General features: G+C 44.5%; 1 protein-coding gene across 2 annotated transcripts in view; it reads right to left on the bottom strand.

Moving 5' to 3' along the window:
* Positions 1-12203, bottom strand: part of RIOK1 (RIO kinase 1) — a 59495-nt gene extending 47292 nt beyond the window's left edge. The window contains exons 1-4 of one of the 2 annotated variants that reach the window (XM_040353679.1): positions 12017-12203; positions 9733-9913; positions 3324-3414; positions 221-290 (exon numbers count right to left, since the gene is read on the bottom strand). In XM_040353679.1, coding sequence (XP_040209613.1) covers positions 221-290; positions 3324-3414; positions 9733-9913; positions 12017-12051 — 377 coding nt within the window. In that variant the 5' untranslated portion in view covers positions 12052-12203. The remainder of the gene's footprint in view (positions 1-220; positions 291-3323; positions 3415-9732; positions 9914-12016) is intronic. The other variant, XM_040353678.1, reaches the window with a different exon arrangement.
* Between the last annotated feature and the right edge of the window lie 958 nt (positions 12204-13161).

The raw sequence follows: 13161 nt of genomic DNA, 5'->3' as shown, positions 1-13161 counted from the left end.
ATTCACATTGTTCACTATTATCATTTGAGCACTTTTATTTTATCAAGTTTTTACATACTTATTCATTTATATATTCAAATTAGCACTACACTTTTTTGTTTCCACATTGTTGCAATTGGTCTACTTGGTGTGTTAGCAGCTTATCCTTAACGCAGCACGGAATTATTCTGTATACCATATCAGTTCAAATAAACAAAACCCATTAAACTGTTTTACTTACATGTCTGATTCCTTTTGTCTGGATTTTTCTGTGACTTTATTCATAACCGAATCAGACAGATTAAGTCTACCTAAAAATCATAAAAATATCAAATATTTCACTGAAACACTTTTTGGTAATGCATTGCTAAATTGTGCACTAAAAACATGTTACAAAAGGCTTCTAGGCGCCACAACAATATTTAAATTGTTAATAAACCTTTAAACATTTTCAAGCCTGTATTCAATTTGATTTCCCTCTATCAAACTGCTCTCTTCTAAGATATCCGTTTTCAGGTGGCATCATTCCCTTAGGTCCCTTTCACACTGGGGCGGTGGGTGCGTCGGCTAAAAATAGCGGCGCTTTACTGTCAATTTTCCGGTGCCATTTGGCTGCTAGAAAAAAAAGGGTTAAAACCACCCGCAAAGCGCTGCTGCAGCGGCGGTATAGCCACAGTGCCCATTCATTTCAATGGGCAGGAGCGATATAAACACCACTCCTTCATCACTCCAAAGATGCCGCTAGCAGGACTCACACTGGAGTGTGAGAAACGGCTTTCAGGGTGCTTTGCAGGCACTATTTTTAGTGTTATAGCACCTGCAAAGCGCCTCAGTGTGAAAGGGGTCTTGCAGGGTTCAATGGTGCCACTTTGTGTGCATGCTCTTGGTTGACACTACTGAAGACTCTACTTGCGTCCACAGAGGAAGGATTTGACAGTGGCAAGGACCTACGCTGTCCCCTGTGATCTAATCAGTGCACTCCCTAACATTCTGGGAAGGGATGCCGTTTGACCTGGAGGCAGTGTTGTTGAATATTGGCGTGTATGCACATATATAAAAGCAAAACAACTCCTATGGAATACAAGTGTGGTGATCACTGCACTCGTAGTTCATTGTCCCTTCCTCCTGCAGGGCTCCAACTGAAAGTCTGTACTTCAATACAGACAGGGAGCTGGAGGATATATCCTGCAGGAGTCTGGCATTGCACGCACGATCCACTGATCCCTGGTGCAAGGCTTTGTAGGCTTCTGTGGAAAAAAATAAATGCACATTCTTCCTGCAAAAATATGAGAATTTATTTTTAAAGTGGAAGTAAACTCTGTTACACAACTTGTACCTACAGGTAAGCCTATAATAAAGCTTACCTGTAAGGTACTGTGAATATCTCCTAAACTTGCACAGTTTAGGAGATATTCAGAGTGCATGCAGCCAGTGACATCACCGGCGCATGCATTCTGAAGGTCCGGCTCATAGTGCCGGACCTTCATAGCCCGTGCCTGAAACGGCAGCTCCCACACGCATGCACAGAAGTTACTTCATTGCTCACCTGGCCACTTACATGGCTGAAGGCCGCAAACCTGGAAGGAAGATGGGGAAAGACGTTGGCCCTCTCAGCGAGGACATCTCGACGCTGGAGGACTTCATTCTAAGGCAATTTTCTCATAATGTGCTAGTATGCAATGCATTATTTTTTCTCCCCCAGCAGCTGCGGGTTTACTACCACTTTAAGGTGAGCTTAGTCTTTAAAAGTAACTTCTGATGTGAGTTTCATGTTACTTGCTTGCTCTCTCGTATTTTTGTTACCGTGTTACTCCACCTTTATTATGGGTTGCAGTTATGAGACCATACCCATGTATATGCACATGGAATATTGTTGGATTATAAACATTGGGCTGGTAGCCTCACTTTTATAGCCTTAATCTAGATAGATTGCCCTCAACAGTAAGGTGGGTACACTTATGTTACTTCCACCCATTAACCCCATACTGTTCACATCACATGCAGTTATACATATAACTTGGATATTAACATGACCTGGCTATTTTCACCCATCACTCCATACCATTCACATGACATGCAGTTATACACATCATAAAACATAGGTACTAACACAGACTGGCCTTATGCATGCTTAGACAGGCCAGATTTTCTGCCAGATACATGGGAGATTGCAATGAAGTGCATGCATGCATGCATCAGGGACTTGGTGCATACAAACAAGGCAAAGATTTTCAGCATGTTGCACATAAACTGGATCTCCATTAAAGATGGCAGTGCTGGAGAGGAGCGACTATGGGAGAACTATTGTTTCAAGCAAGACAAAATATGTACTCCATAGTGTAGTATGTTTTTTTTTGAGACAAGGACAAATGTTAGGGTTTATTTATTTTTTATTTTTTGGGGGGGGGGGGGGGGGTTAGGTAGGTTGAAGTTCCTCTTTAACTTGAGCTCAAGGCAAACAGCTCAATACATAAATAAAATACATTAACAAGACCAATTTCTATTGCCAAAGTATTGTCATTTCTATGCATCCAGTCCACAGCTTTGTCAGACCACAGACCTGCCTAAAATGACAGGTAGTCTGATCTGCTTACATTGAAATTTCCTCCCCACCCCTACCCTGTAGCTGGACAGTCTTTTTGTGTGGATTCTCCCTCACCATTCTTTAATCTCTGCTGTAGAGTAGAGTGTAAGAGGCTGATTTTAAGTCAAATTCAGGTACTTACATTGCTTGGATTAAAAAAGATAAAAATACATTCAATAGCATATTAATGATTACAGAGCTGCAATAATGTGTGTATTTTATATATCTGCCTGAAGTTTAGCTTTAAAACGGTAGTAAATCCTGGGTAAACCCCCCAAAAAAAAACAAATGCAAGATAATGGCATAATGTGCTTGTATGCATTGCATACTAGCACATTATGAAACACTTACTTAGAACAAAGCCCCCGCAGCAGCGACTGGTCAACGATGAGGGGGCTGACATGTTCCCCTGGCATCTCTTCCGGGTTCGCGGGCTCCAGTGCTGTGAGTGGCTGGAGCCGCAATGACGTCGCTCTCGAGCATGCGCGATTCCGGCAATAAGCTCTGAAGCTCCGTAACAATACACCGGACCTTCAGAGCGCATGCGCTGCTGACGTTATCGGATGCATGCAAGATGAATATCTCCTAACCGGCGTACATTTAGGAGATATTCATTTTACCTACAGGTAAGCCTTATTATAGGCTTACCTGTAGGTAAAAATCACAAAAGCAGCCCAAACAACTGCTTTAAGAACTTTAAAAAAAATTGAGTGTTCTGTATAAGCATTAGTTCCTTTTATGATAAATCACATATACTTACCTAGATTAATTTTATTTTCATACTTCTGTAAAACCTTATCCGTCACTGTATATACTTTAGATGAACCGTGTTGCATATCTTGCCTGTTGGCCTAAAATAAAAACATTAGTAAAAAAAAAAAAAACATACAAATTAGTTGCAAAGAATCAGAGTATTTTAGAGAATTGTAATCATGCTGGTATGTTTTTTTGTTTTGTTTTTTGTAGCTGTAATCAAATTCCTGGTCTAAATAAAATTAACGAATTTTAATTTACCTACAAGAACTGAAAAGTAAGTGTCCTGTATTGTCATGTTCAGGCAAATGACAAAGGGGAAGTCACAGTAAACAAAGGGCTTAAACAAAGGAGGGGGACATTTATAGCCAGTTCTTACCTTATTTGGTCTGGTGCTTACTCCAAGGAACCCCCTGATAACCAGACAGCCTCCCCAACATTTTTAAAACCAAGATCACACTCAGCAGTTCAACTCAGTGTTGTAAATGGAAGCGTCAGTAAGTTTCTGCTCACAGGTCTCTTCCAGTAAAGACTGAACCAGCAAATGTTTAGAAAAGAGTGCTTCTAGGTTCAGAAATAAAGGGGGGGGGGGGACAAATAAAAAAATAAACAACTGTTTCAGGGCCAGTGTACACCAGAATGCAGTGCAGGAAAGGTAAATTCTGTGAGTTTCTTATAGGGTTGTCCAGATACCGATACCAGTATCGGTATCGGGACCGATACCGAGTATTTGCGGGAGTACTCGTACTCGCGCAAATACCCCCGATACCTAAATAGAATACTTCCCCCCCCCACCGCTGCCGCCGCATTGCGCCGCCGCATCGAGGGACATGGCTAGAGGGACATTGCTGCATATGTGAGGGACATGGCTGCATATGTAAGGGACATGGCTGCATATGTGAGGGACATGGCTAGAGGGACATTGCTGCATATGTGAGGGACATGGCTAGAGGGACATGGCTGCATATGTGAGGGACATGGCTGCATATGTGAGGGACATGGCTAGAGGGACATGGCTGCATATGTGAGGGACATGGCTGCATATGTGAGGGACATGGCTAGAGGGACATGGCTGCATATGTGAGGGACATGGCTGCATATGTGAGGGACATGGCTAGAGGGACATGGCTGCAGATGTGAGGGACATGGCTGCATAGGTGAGGGACATGGCTAGAGGGACATGGCTGCATATGTGAGGGACATGGCTGCATATGTGAGGGACATGGCTAGAGGGACATGGCTGCATATGTGAGGGACATGGCTGCATATGTGAGGGACATGGCTAGAGGGACATGGCTGCATATGTGAGGGACATGGCTGCATATGTGAGGGACATGGCTAGAGGGACATGGCTGCATATGTGAGGGACATGGCTGCATATGTGAGGGACATGGCTAGAGGGACATGGCTGCATATGTGAGGGACATGGCTGCATATGTGAGGGACATGGCTAGAGGGACATGGCTGCATATGTGAGGGACATGGCTAGAGGGACATGGCTGCATATGTGAGGGACATGGCTAGAGGGACATGGCTGCATATGTGAGGGACATGGCTAGAGGGACATGGCTGCATATGTGAGGGACATGGCTAGAGGGACATGGCTGCATATGTGAGGGACATGGCTAGAGGGACATGGCTGCATATGTGAGGGACATGGCTAGAGGGACATGGCTGCATATGTGGGGGACATGGCTGCATATGGGGGGGACATGGCTGCATTTGGGGACACATTTAAAAAAAGTATCGGTATTCGGTATCGGCGACTACTTGAAAAAAAGTATCGGTACTTGTACTCGGTCCTAAAAAAGTGGTATCGGGACAACCCTAGTTTCTTACACTGCATGCCAATGTAATGTGTATAGCACCCCAAAATGCAGATTGCAAACGCTGTGTGTTTGCAGAAATCAAATTGCATGGTATTGTAGTACCATTATTTTCGTGCGCCACGTGTGCATGCACTATTTTTTCCATGTTCCTATTTGCAGATAATTCAATTGAATGGGCTGCAAAATTGCATAGCACGGGAAAGCAGCATGTGTAGCTATGTGATCTGGGTGTGAACTAGCCCTACCCATCTCTATCTACTGGACACCAAGGGGGTTTCAGAAAACTTGAGGGGCTCTTTTGGTTCTGTACACAGGGGATAAATATATAATGTTCACAAGCAACATTCTGTTCATTTAAAACTAAGGAACAGATTTACTAAAGTTGGATGACCTGAACACAGACATCCAACTGTGTAGAAGAAATAAAAAAATAGAAAGATGTGGTTTTGGTTTGCCTGTAAAATCCTTTTCTTAGAGTACATCACAGAACACAGGGTACCCTCATATCTATTGTGATAGAGTTAAGCTGCCACCTTCAGGTATTTGGACACAGGAGATATCCTCCCAGGCATAACTCCTCCCAGCTAGATAAAACTTTAGTTATTAGCAAGCCATGTAATAACAATAAATGAGGGGTGGAATCCCTGTGTCCTGTCATGTACTTCACAAAAAAAAAAAAGATTTTACATCCCAGGACACAGGGTACCTTCATATCAGTGTCATTTACACAGTAATCAGTGGGCTAGATTCAGAAAGATCAGCGGATCTTTAGATCCGCGTAATCTATCTTATTTACGATCCGCCAGCGCAAGTTTTTGAGGCAAGTGCTGTATTCAGAAAGCACTTGCCTCTAAACTTGCGCCGGCGGATCGTAAATCCCCCGGCGGAATTCAAATTCCGCGGCTAGGGGAAGTGTTATTTAAATCAGGCGCGTCCCCGCGCCGATCGTACTGCGCATGCTCCCGTCGCGATATTTCCCAGTGCGCATGCTCGAATTTACGCCGCAAGGACGTCATTGGTTTCGGCGTTAGCGTAACTTGCGTCCGCCCGTATTCTGAATCGACTTACGCAAACGACGTAAAAATTCAAAACTCGGCGTGGGAACGACGGCCATACTTAACATATGATTTGCTTCACATAGCAGGGGTAAGTATACGCCGGAAAAAGCCGAACGCAAGCGACGAAAAAAAAAAACGCGGGCGTTCGTTTCTGAATCGGCGGAAATCGGCATTTGCATATTCGTCGCGTAAAAAACCGAAGCACCACCTAGCGGCCGGCGGGGAATTGCAGCCTAAGATCCGACGGTGTAAGTCACTTACACCTGTCGGATCTAAGGGAGATCTATGCGTAACTGATTCTTATGAATCAGTCGCATAGATCCGACCGTCGTATCTCTATCTGAATCTCCTCCAGTGTATTTTTATAGCACCGATCGCTGTATAAATGACAATGGGCGCAAAATAGTGTCAAAAGTGTCCGCCATAATGTCGCAGTCCCAATAAAAAATAAAAAAAAATAAAAAATTCTATAAAACCATTTTGTAGATGCTATAACTTTTGCGCAAACCAATCAATGTATGCGGATTGCGATTTTTACCAAAAATATGTATAAAAATACATAATCGGCCTAAACTGAGGGGGAAAAAAAAAAAAGATTTTTTTTTTTTTTAAATATGCGATATTTACTATAGCAAATAGTAAAAGATATTGTGTTTTTTTCAAAATTGTCGCTCTTTTTTTGTTTATAGCGCAAAAAAATAAAAACCGCAGTAGGTGATCAAATAATACTAAAAGATAGCTCCATTTGTGGTAAAAAAAAGACATCAATTTTGTTTGGGTGCAACGTCGCACGACCGCGCAATTGTCAGTTAAAGTGATGCGTGCCGAACCGCAAAAAGTGCTCTGGTCAGGAAGGGGGTAAATTCTTCCGGGGCTGAAGTGGTTAAAGGGAGTACGCTTAGTCTCAGTTTGTTACCTGTATAAAAGACCCCTGTCCACAGAAGCAATCAGATTCCAATCTCTCCACCATGTCCAAGACCAAAGAGCTGTCCAAGGATGTCAAGGACAAGATTGTAGACCTACACAAGGCAGGAATGGGCTACAAGACCATTTCCAATCAGCTTGATGAGAGGGTGTCAACATCCAGGGCCTTGAAAATGGGTCGTAGATGGGTATTCCAGCATGACAATGACCCAAAACACATGGCCAAGGCAACAAATGACTGGCTCAAAAACAAGCACATTAAAGGGGAGTTCCAGCCATTTGTATGTTTATTAAAAGTCAGCAGCAACAAAAAGTGTAGCTGCTGGCTTTTAATAAACAGGCACTTACCTGCTCCAGCGACGCGCCGGCCGGGGCTCCGCTCCTCTCCCCCCCTCCCCGGCCGGCGTCTTCATTTTCAGTGTGGGCACCCGGCCGTGACAGCTTTCGGCTTCACGGCCGGGCACCCACTGCGCAAGCGTGAGCGGCACTGTGCGAGCGGCGCGGCCCGGCGCCGCGCCGTGTAATTGGCCAGGAGATCGCCTAGGACCTGTGACGTGTCCTAGGCGATCGCCTACAGCAGCCACTTCCTGAAGGCGATTAAGCTTAGTCGCCTACAGGAAGGAGGAAGTGGGACAGGAAGTCCCACTCGTGCTGAAGGCCCCACTCCCCCCCCAAAAAAATTACATGCCAAATGTGGCATGTAAGGGGGAGAGGAGTGGGTTAAGAGGAAGTTCCAAATTTGGGTGGAACTCCTCTTTAAGGTCCTGGAGTGGCCTAGCCAGTCTCCAGACCTTAATAATATAGAAAATTTGTGGAGGGAGCTGAAGCTTCGAGTTACCAAACATCAGCCTTTAAAACCTTAATGACTTGGAGAGGATCTGTAAAGAGGAAAGGGACAAAATCCCTCCTGAGATGTGTGTAAACCTGGTGGCAAACTACAAGAAACGTCTGACCTCTGTGATTGCCAACAAGGGTTTTGCCACCAAGTCCTAAGTCATGTTTTGCGAAGGGGTCAAATACTTATGTCACTCATTAACCACTTAAGGACCGCCTCCTGCACATATACGTCGGCAGAATGGCACGGCTGGGCACATGTACGTCCTGTACTAGTACCCAGCCGTGGGTCGCGGGCGTGCTCCCGCGACCCGGTCCGAAGCTGCGGGACTCGCGGACCCGATCGCCGCTGGAGTCCTGCGATCGGTCCCCAGAGCTGAAGAACGGGGAGAGCCGTGTGTAAACAAGGCTTCCCCGTTCTTCACTGTGTCGGCAGCATAGATCGTGTCATCCCTTTTATAGGGGGACACAATCGATGACGTCACACCTACAGCCACACCCCCCTACAGTTGTAAACACACTTCAGGTCACACATAACCCCATTAGCGCCCCCTGTGGTTAACTCCCAAACTACAATTGTAATTTTCACAACAAACAATGCATTTTAAATGCATTTTTTGCTGTGAAAATTACAATGGTCCCAAAAAATTGTCAAAATTGTCCGAAATGTCCGCCATAATGTCGCAGTCACGAAAAAAAAAAAAAAAATAAATAAAAAATAAAAAAAAATGCAATAAAACTATCCCCTATTTTGTAAACGATATACATTTTGTGCAAACCAACCAATAAACGCTTATTGCGATTTTTTTTTACCAAAAATAGGTAGAAGAATACGTATCGGCCTAAACTGAGGAAAAAAACGTTTTTATATATTTTTGGGGCATATTTATTATAGCAAAAAGTAAAAAATATTGAATTTTTTTCAAAATTGTGGCTCTATTTTTGTTTATAGCGCAAAAAATAAAAAGCCGCAGAGGTAATCAAATACCATCAAAAGAAAGCTCTATTATTTAAATTTTGTTTGGGTACAACATTGCACGATCCCGCAATTGTCAGTTAAAGCAACGCAGTGTCATATCGCAAAAAATGCTCTGGTCATTAAAGCCGAGTTCCACCAATTTTTTTTTTTTAATTAGCAGCTACAAATACTGTAGCTGCTGACTTTTAAAATATGGACACTTACCTGTCCAGGGCGCCCGCGATGTCCTCACCTAAAGCCGATCTGTCCCTCAGGTGAAGGCACCACCATCTGGAAGTGAAGCCTTGCGGCTTTACAGCCTGGTTCCCTACTGCGCATGCGCGATCCCACTGGTCCCTGCTGACTCCTGGGACCTGTATGTCTCCCAGAAGAAAGTGGGGGGACGGAGGAGGGGCCAGGCATGGCATAGATTGCTGCGGAGCCTGTTGAAATCTATGCCCAGAAGTAGGAGCAAATACTTGGATGAGACAGGCATCTGCTCCCCCCTGAAAGGTGCCAAATGTGACACTGGATGGGGGGGGGGGGGGGGGGATTCCAAAAAGCGGTAGAACTCTGCTTTAAGGGGTTAAAATCTTCTAAGTGGTTACAAAATGCAACGTGCTGGAATGCGCAAAAAAGCACACATGCTCGGTCACACCTCCTGGTGTACCCCAGGATTGTGCACAATTTTAAGGGTGCCTTGACTGAAAAAAAAAATGAAAAATACTGCTCTAATCTAAGTGTTAATATATGGCAGCAATTGCAACACAAGCAAACTTTATGAATAGTACTTAGGAATAAACAAAGCAATACCTGAGGGTTAGATCCTCTTCCACATAAGTGCTTAACAAGATTTGTTCTCTCATCTTCCCAGTACCATCCATCATCATCTTCATCTTCTTCATCTTCTACTTCCTCTTCGCTCGCGTCACCAGAATTTTCAAGGGAAGCAAGTTTTTCTTTCTGCTCTAGAAACTTCTCATAACCATCATCACTATTACATAAAAAAATAAAAATAACATACAGCATTGTTATCAAAATTAATCCCAGGACTATTTATAAATACCTGATTTGCAATAATGAATATTAGAAAAAATTCAGATATAAACTAAACGGGTGATTTATATTAGGATTTTAAAAGAGAAGTTTGGGAATTAAAAAAACAAACAAAAACAAACAATCATACTCACCTAGGTGGATGCAGCATCGATCCAATGCGGCATCTGCCCCCCACCGCCTCTAAGACCGAGAACTGATCGATTAAAAGACGCTGATCACTCACTTCTCGGGCTTCAGGGAGCAGAGAGACGGTGAGCGGCTCAGTAACTGGCTCTCTGCTCTGCCCCTCCAGCACTCCCTGGAGCACCTAGCTGTAGAAGGGATAGGAGAGGCTGGCTCAGGCTCACAGTAGCTTGCTGAGAGGAAAAGGCAGCTGCCGGTCCAAGCATCTGGGTGGATCTTGTTGGCTGAATATGAAAGCCCCGTCAGTGGTGACAGCGTGCCACTAGAGGGCCTCATTCTAGGGTACGTATTTCATAAATCAGGCAATTGCCTTTGAAGGTGTTTTTTTTTTAGTTTTTTCAACTGCTGCAGTTCACTACTGCAATAACCACTTCAGCCCCAGAAGGTTTTACCCACTTCCTGACCAGGCCATTTGGAGCGATACGGCGCTGCATTGCTTTAAAGCGGAGTTCCACCCAAAAATGGAACTTCCGCTTATCCCACTCCTCACCCCCTTACATGCCACATTTGGCATGTAATTTTTTTGGGGGGGGGGGGGGGAGTGGGAGCTTTAGGAGAAGGGGACTTCCTGTCCCACTTCCTCCTTCCGCCGAGGGGCTGCAAAGGTGATTAAGCTTAATTGCCTTTTGGCAGCCCCTCCCTGTAGGCGATCGCCTAGGACACGTGACAGGTCCTAGGCGATCGCCTGTCCAATCAAACAGCTCGCCGCTCGCGCATGCGCAGTGGGTGCCCGGCCGTGAAGCCGAAAGCTGTCACGGCCGGGTGCCCACAGTGACAATGAAGACACCGGCCGGGGAGGGGGGGAGAGGAGCGGAGCCCCGGCCGGCGCGATGCTGGAACGCTGGAGCAGGTAAGTGTCTGTTTATTAAAAGCCAGCAGCTACACTTTTTGTAGCTGCTGACTTTTAATAAACATAAATATTGGCTGGAACTCCCCTTTAACTGACAATTGTGAGAGGTCATGTGACGTGCTCAAATAAAATTGATGCCCATTTTTTTTTCACCTCTGCGATTTTTTGTTGCTCTATAAACCAAAAAAAACAGCAGCAATTTTGAATAAAAAATAATATTCCTTACTTTCTGCTATAAAACATTCCTAATAAAAAAAATCAAAACGTATTCTGCTACTTTTTTTGGGGGGGGGGATCCCAATAAGCGTTTGATTCGTTTGTGCAAAAGTTATTAGCTCTACAAAACTATGGGTTAGATTTATGGCATTTTTTTATTTTTTTTACTGGTAACGGCAGTGATCTGCAATTTTTTGCAGGACTGTGACATTGAAGGAAAACAGAGATCCAAACAGAAGATCTCTCTTTTCCTCGCTGACAGATCAGTGTCTCCCCTGAATGATTGGCAGGTCGTGGCGGCAATCGTGGCCGACGGACCTGCTGATTGGTTCCTGCTGTATCCAATCATAGTGGGAGCAGTGCGCGCCCCCTACACCAAATCACGTACAGGTACGCAATTTTGCGCAGTCGGACACTGTGTTCATTCATATCATCATCATCCCCACAGGAGCGGAAGGAAGCACTACAGGGGTGAGACATGGGGCACCAGGAAGCAGGGGGAATTGGCACAGCACAGGGTGATAAGGGTGTTCCTGGGCACACGCAAATGTTCTAGATATACATAAATGGTAAAGGGATGTTCAGAATGACAGTAAAACAAGTAAAACCTATATAGAAAGTCGTTGTACTCCCCACAATCTGTATAGATCACAACCGGCGAGATGTTACCCAGTACATACATCTAGCCCTGTCTACCCTATACAGAGCATGTATACAGGAGCCATACAATTATATAAGGATCGGGTGACAGTGCTAGCACTTCGCATATTAGGCGTACATATCACATACAATGTATGCGGACACCCGTGCTCCCCATAATTCATTATACTTCTAACTGCTCACATCTCCTCCAGTTGTTCCGGATCCGCCGCCATCTTGGTGCTCGCATGTGTGCGCATGTGGCCGACAAAGTGACAACACGGTGTCTTGTCGAGATAGTCCCCTAGCTGATAGGTTCCGACCTCAACTGAGCAGGCGCTGCACTTGCGCAGTCGGAGGCTAACACTTCCCTCATGTGCTGAGGAAACTCCTCACTCATGTCTTTGATCAATAGCGTGCCACCGCACTGCAACGATGACTTCCGCTATCCTTGCTGGAGCACAATGTAGTAACAATGTTTCTTACCAGAAAACAGTAATTGCACTAAAGTGCAATACACATATACAGCAAGAGTTCTGTAATGGAGAACCATTATATTCTTTTTAGTCGATCCCTCCCATAAATACTTGTGAGGTGAATGTAGAACTAGTATGTCATAAAAATAAAATGAAGAAAAACAAAATTTTGCCTTTACTTTCAAGCGGAGTTCCGCTGGAATTTTTTATTTTTTTTTAAGTCACCAGCTACAAATACTGCAGCTGCTGACTTTTAACCACTTGCTTACTGGGCACATATAGCCCCTTCCTGCCCAGGCGAAATTTCAGCTTTCAGCACTGTCACGCTTTGAATGACAATGCAACGTGGCTCCCAAACAAAATTGACGTCCTTTTTTCCCCACAAATAGAGATTTCTTTCGGTGGCATTTGATCATCTCTGCGGTTTTTATTTTTTGCGCTATAAACAAAAATAAACTGAACCTTTACAACCAGTGTTTGCTTAACTTATCGCATATTTGTTTGTGAATGCAAAACCTGCTTGAAGTAAATTAAAGCCCTTCAACATTGGTGCCCTAAAATACAGTACTGTACTGTACAATGGAAAATGGTGGTGTGGGCAGCGGGATGAGTAAGTATCAAAATCCACTCCTGGACCGCCCACCGTGGATTTACGTCGCTACTTTGATGTTAACTACCGGGGTTATGGCAGCAGATAGCTGCCATAACCCCGGTATTTTCTTCAACAGCGGGCGGTCCGCTTTTAGATACAAATGGTCTCCATGGTGGATTTACCGCAAGATCACTTTTAACGGGGGCGGGAGAGATGCCCACTCCCCT

This window comes from Rana temporaria, chromosome 5, assembly GCF_905171775.1.
Source record: "Rana temporaria chromosome 5, aRanTem1.1, whole genome shotgun sequence".
NCBI classification, from domain to species: Eukaryota; Metazoa; Chordata; class Amphibia; order Anura; family Ranidae; genus Rana; species Rana temporaria.
This window is presented reverse-complemented; position numbering and strand designations above follow the sequence as displayed.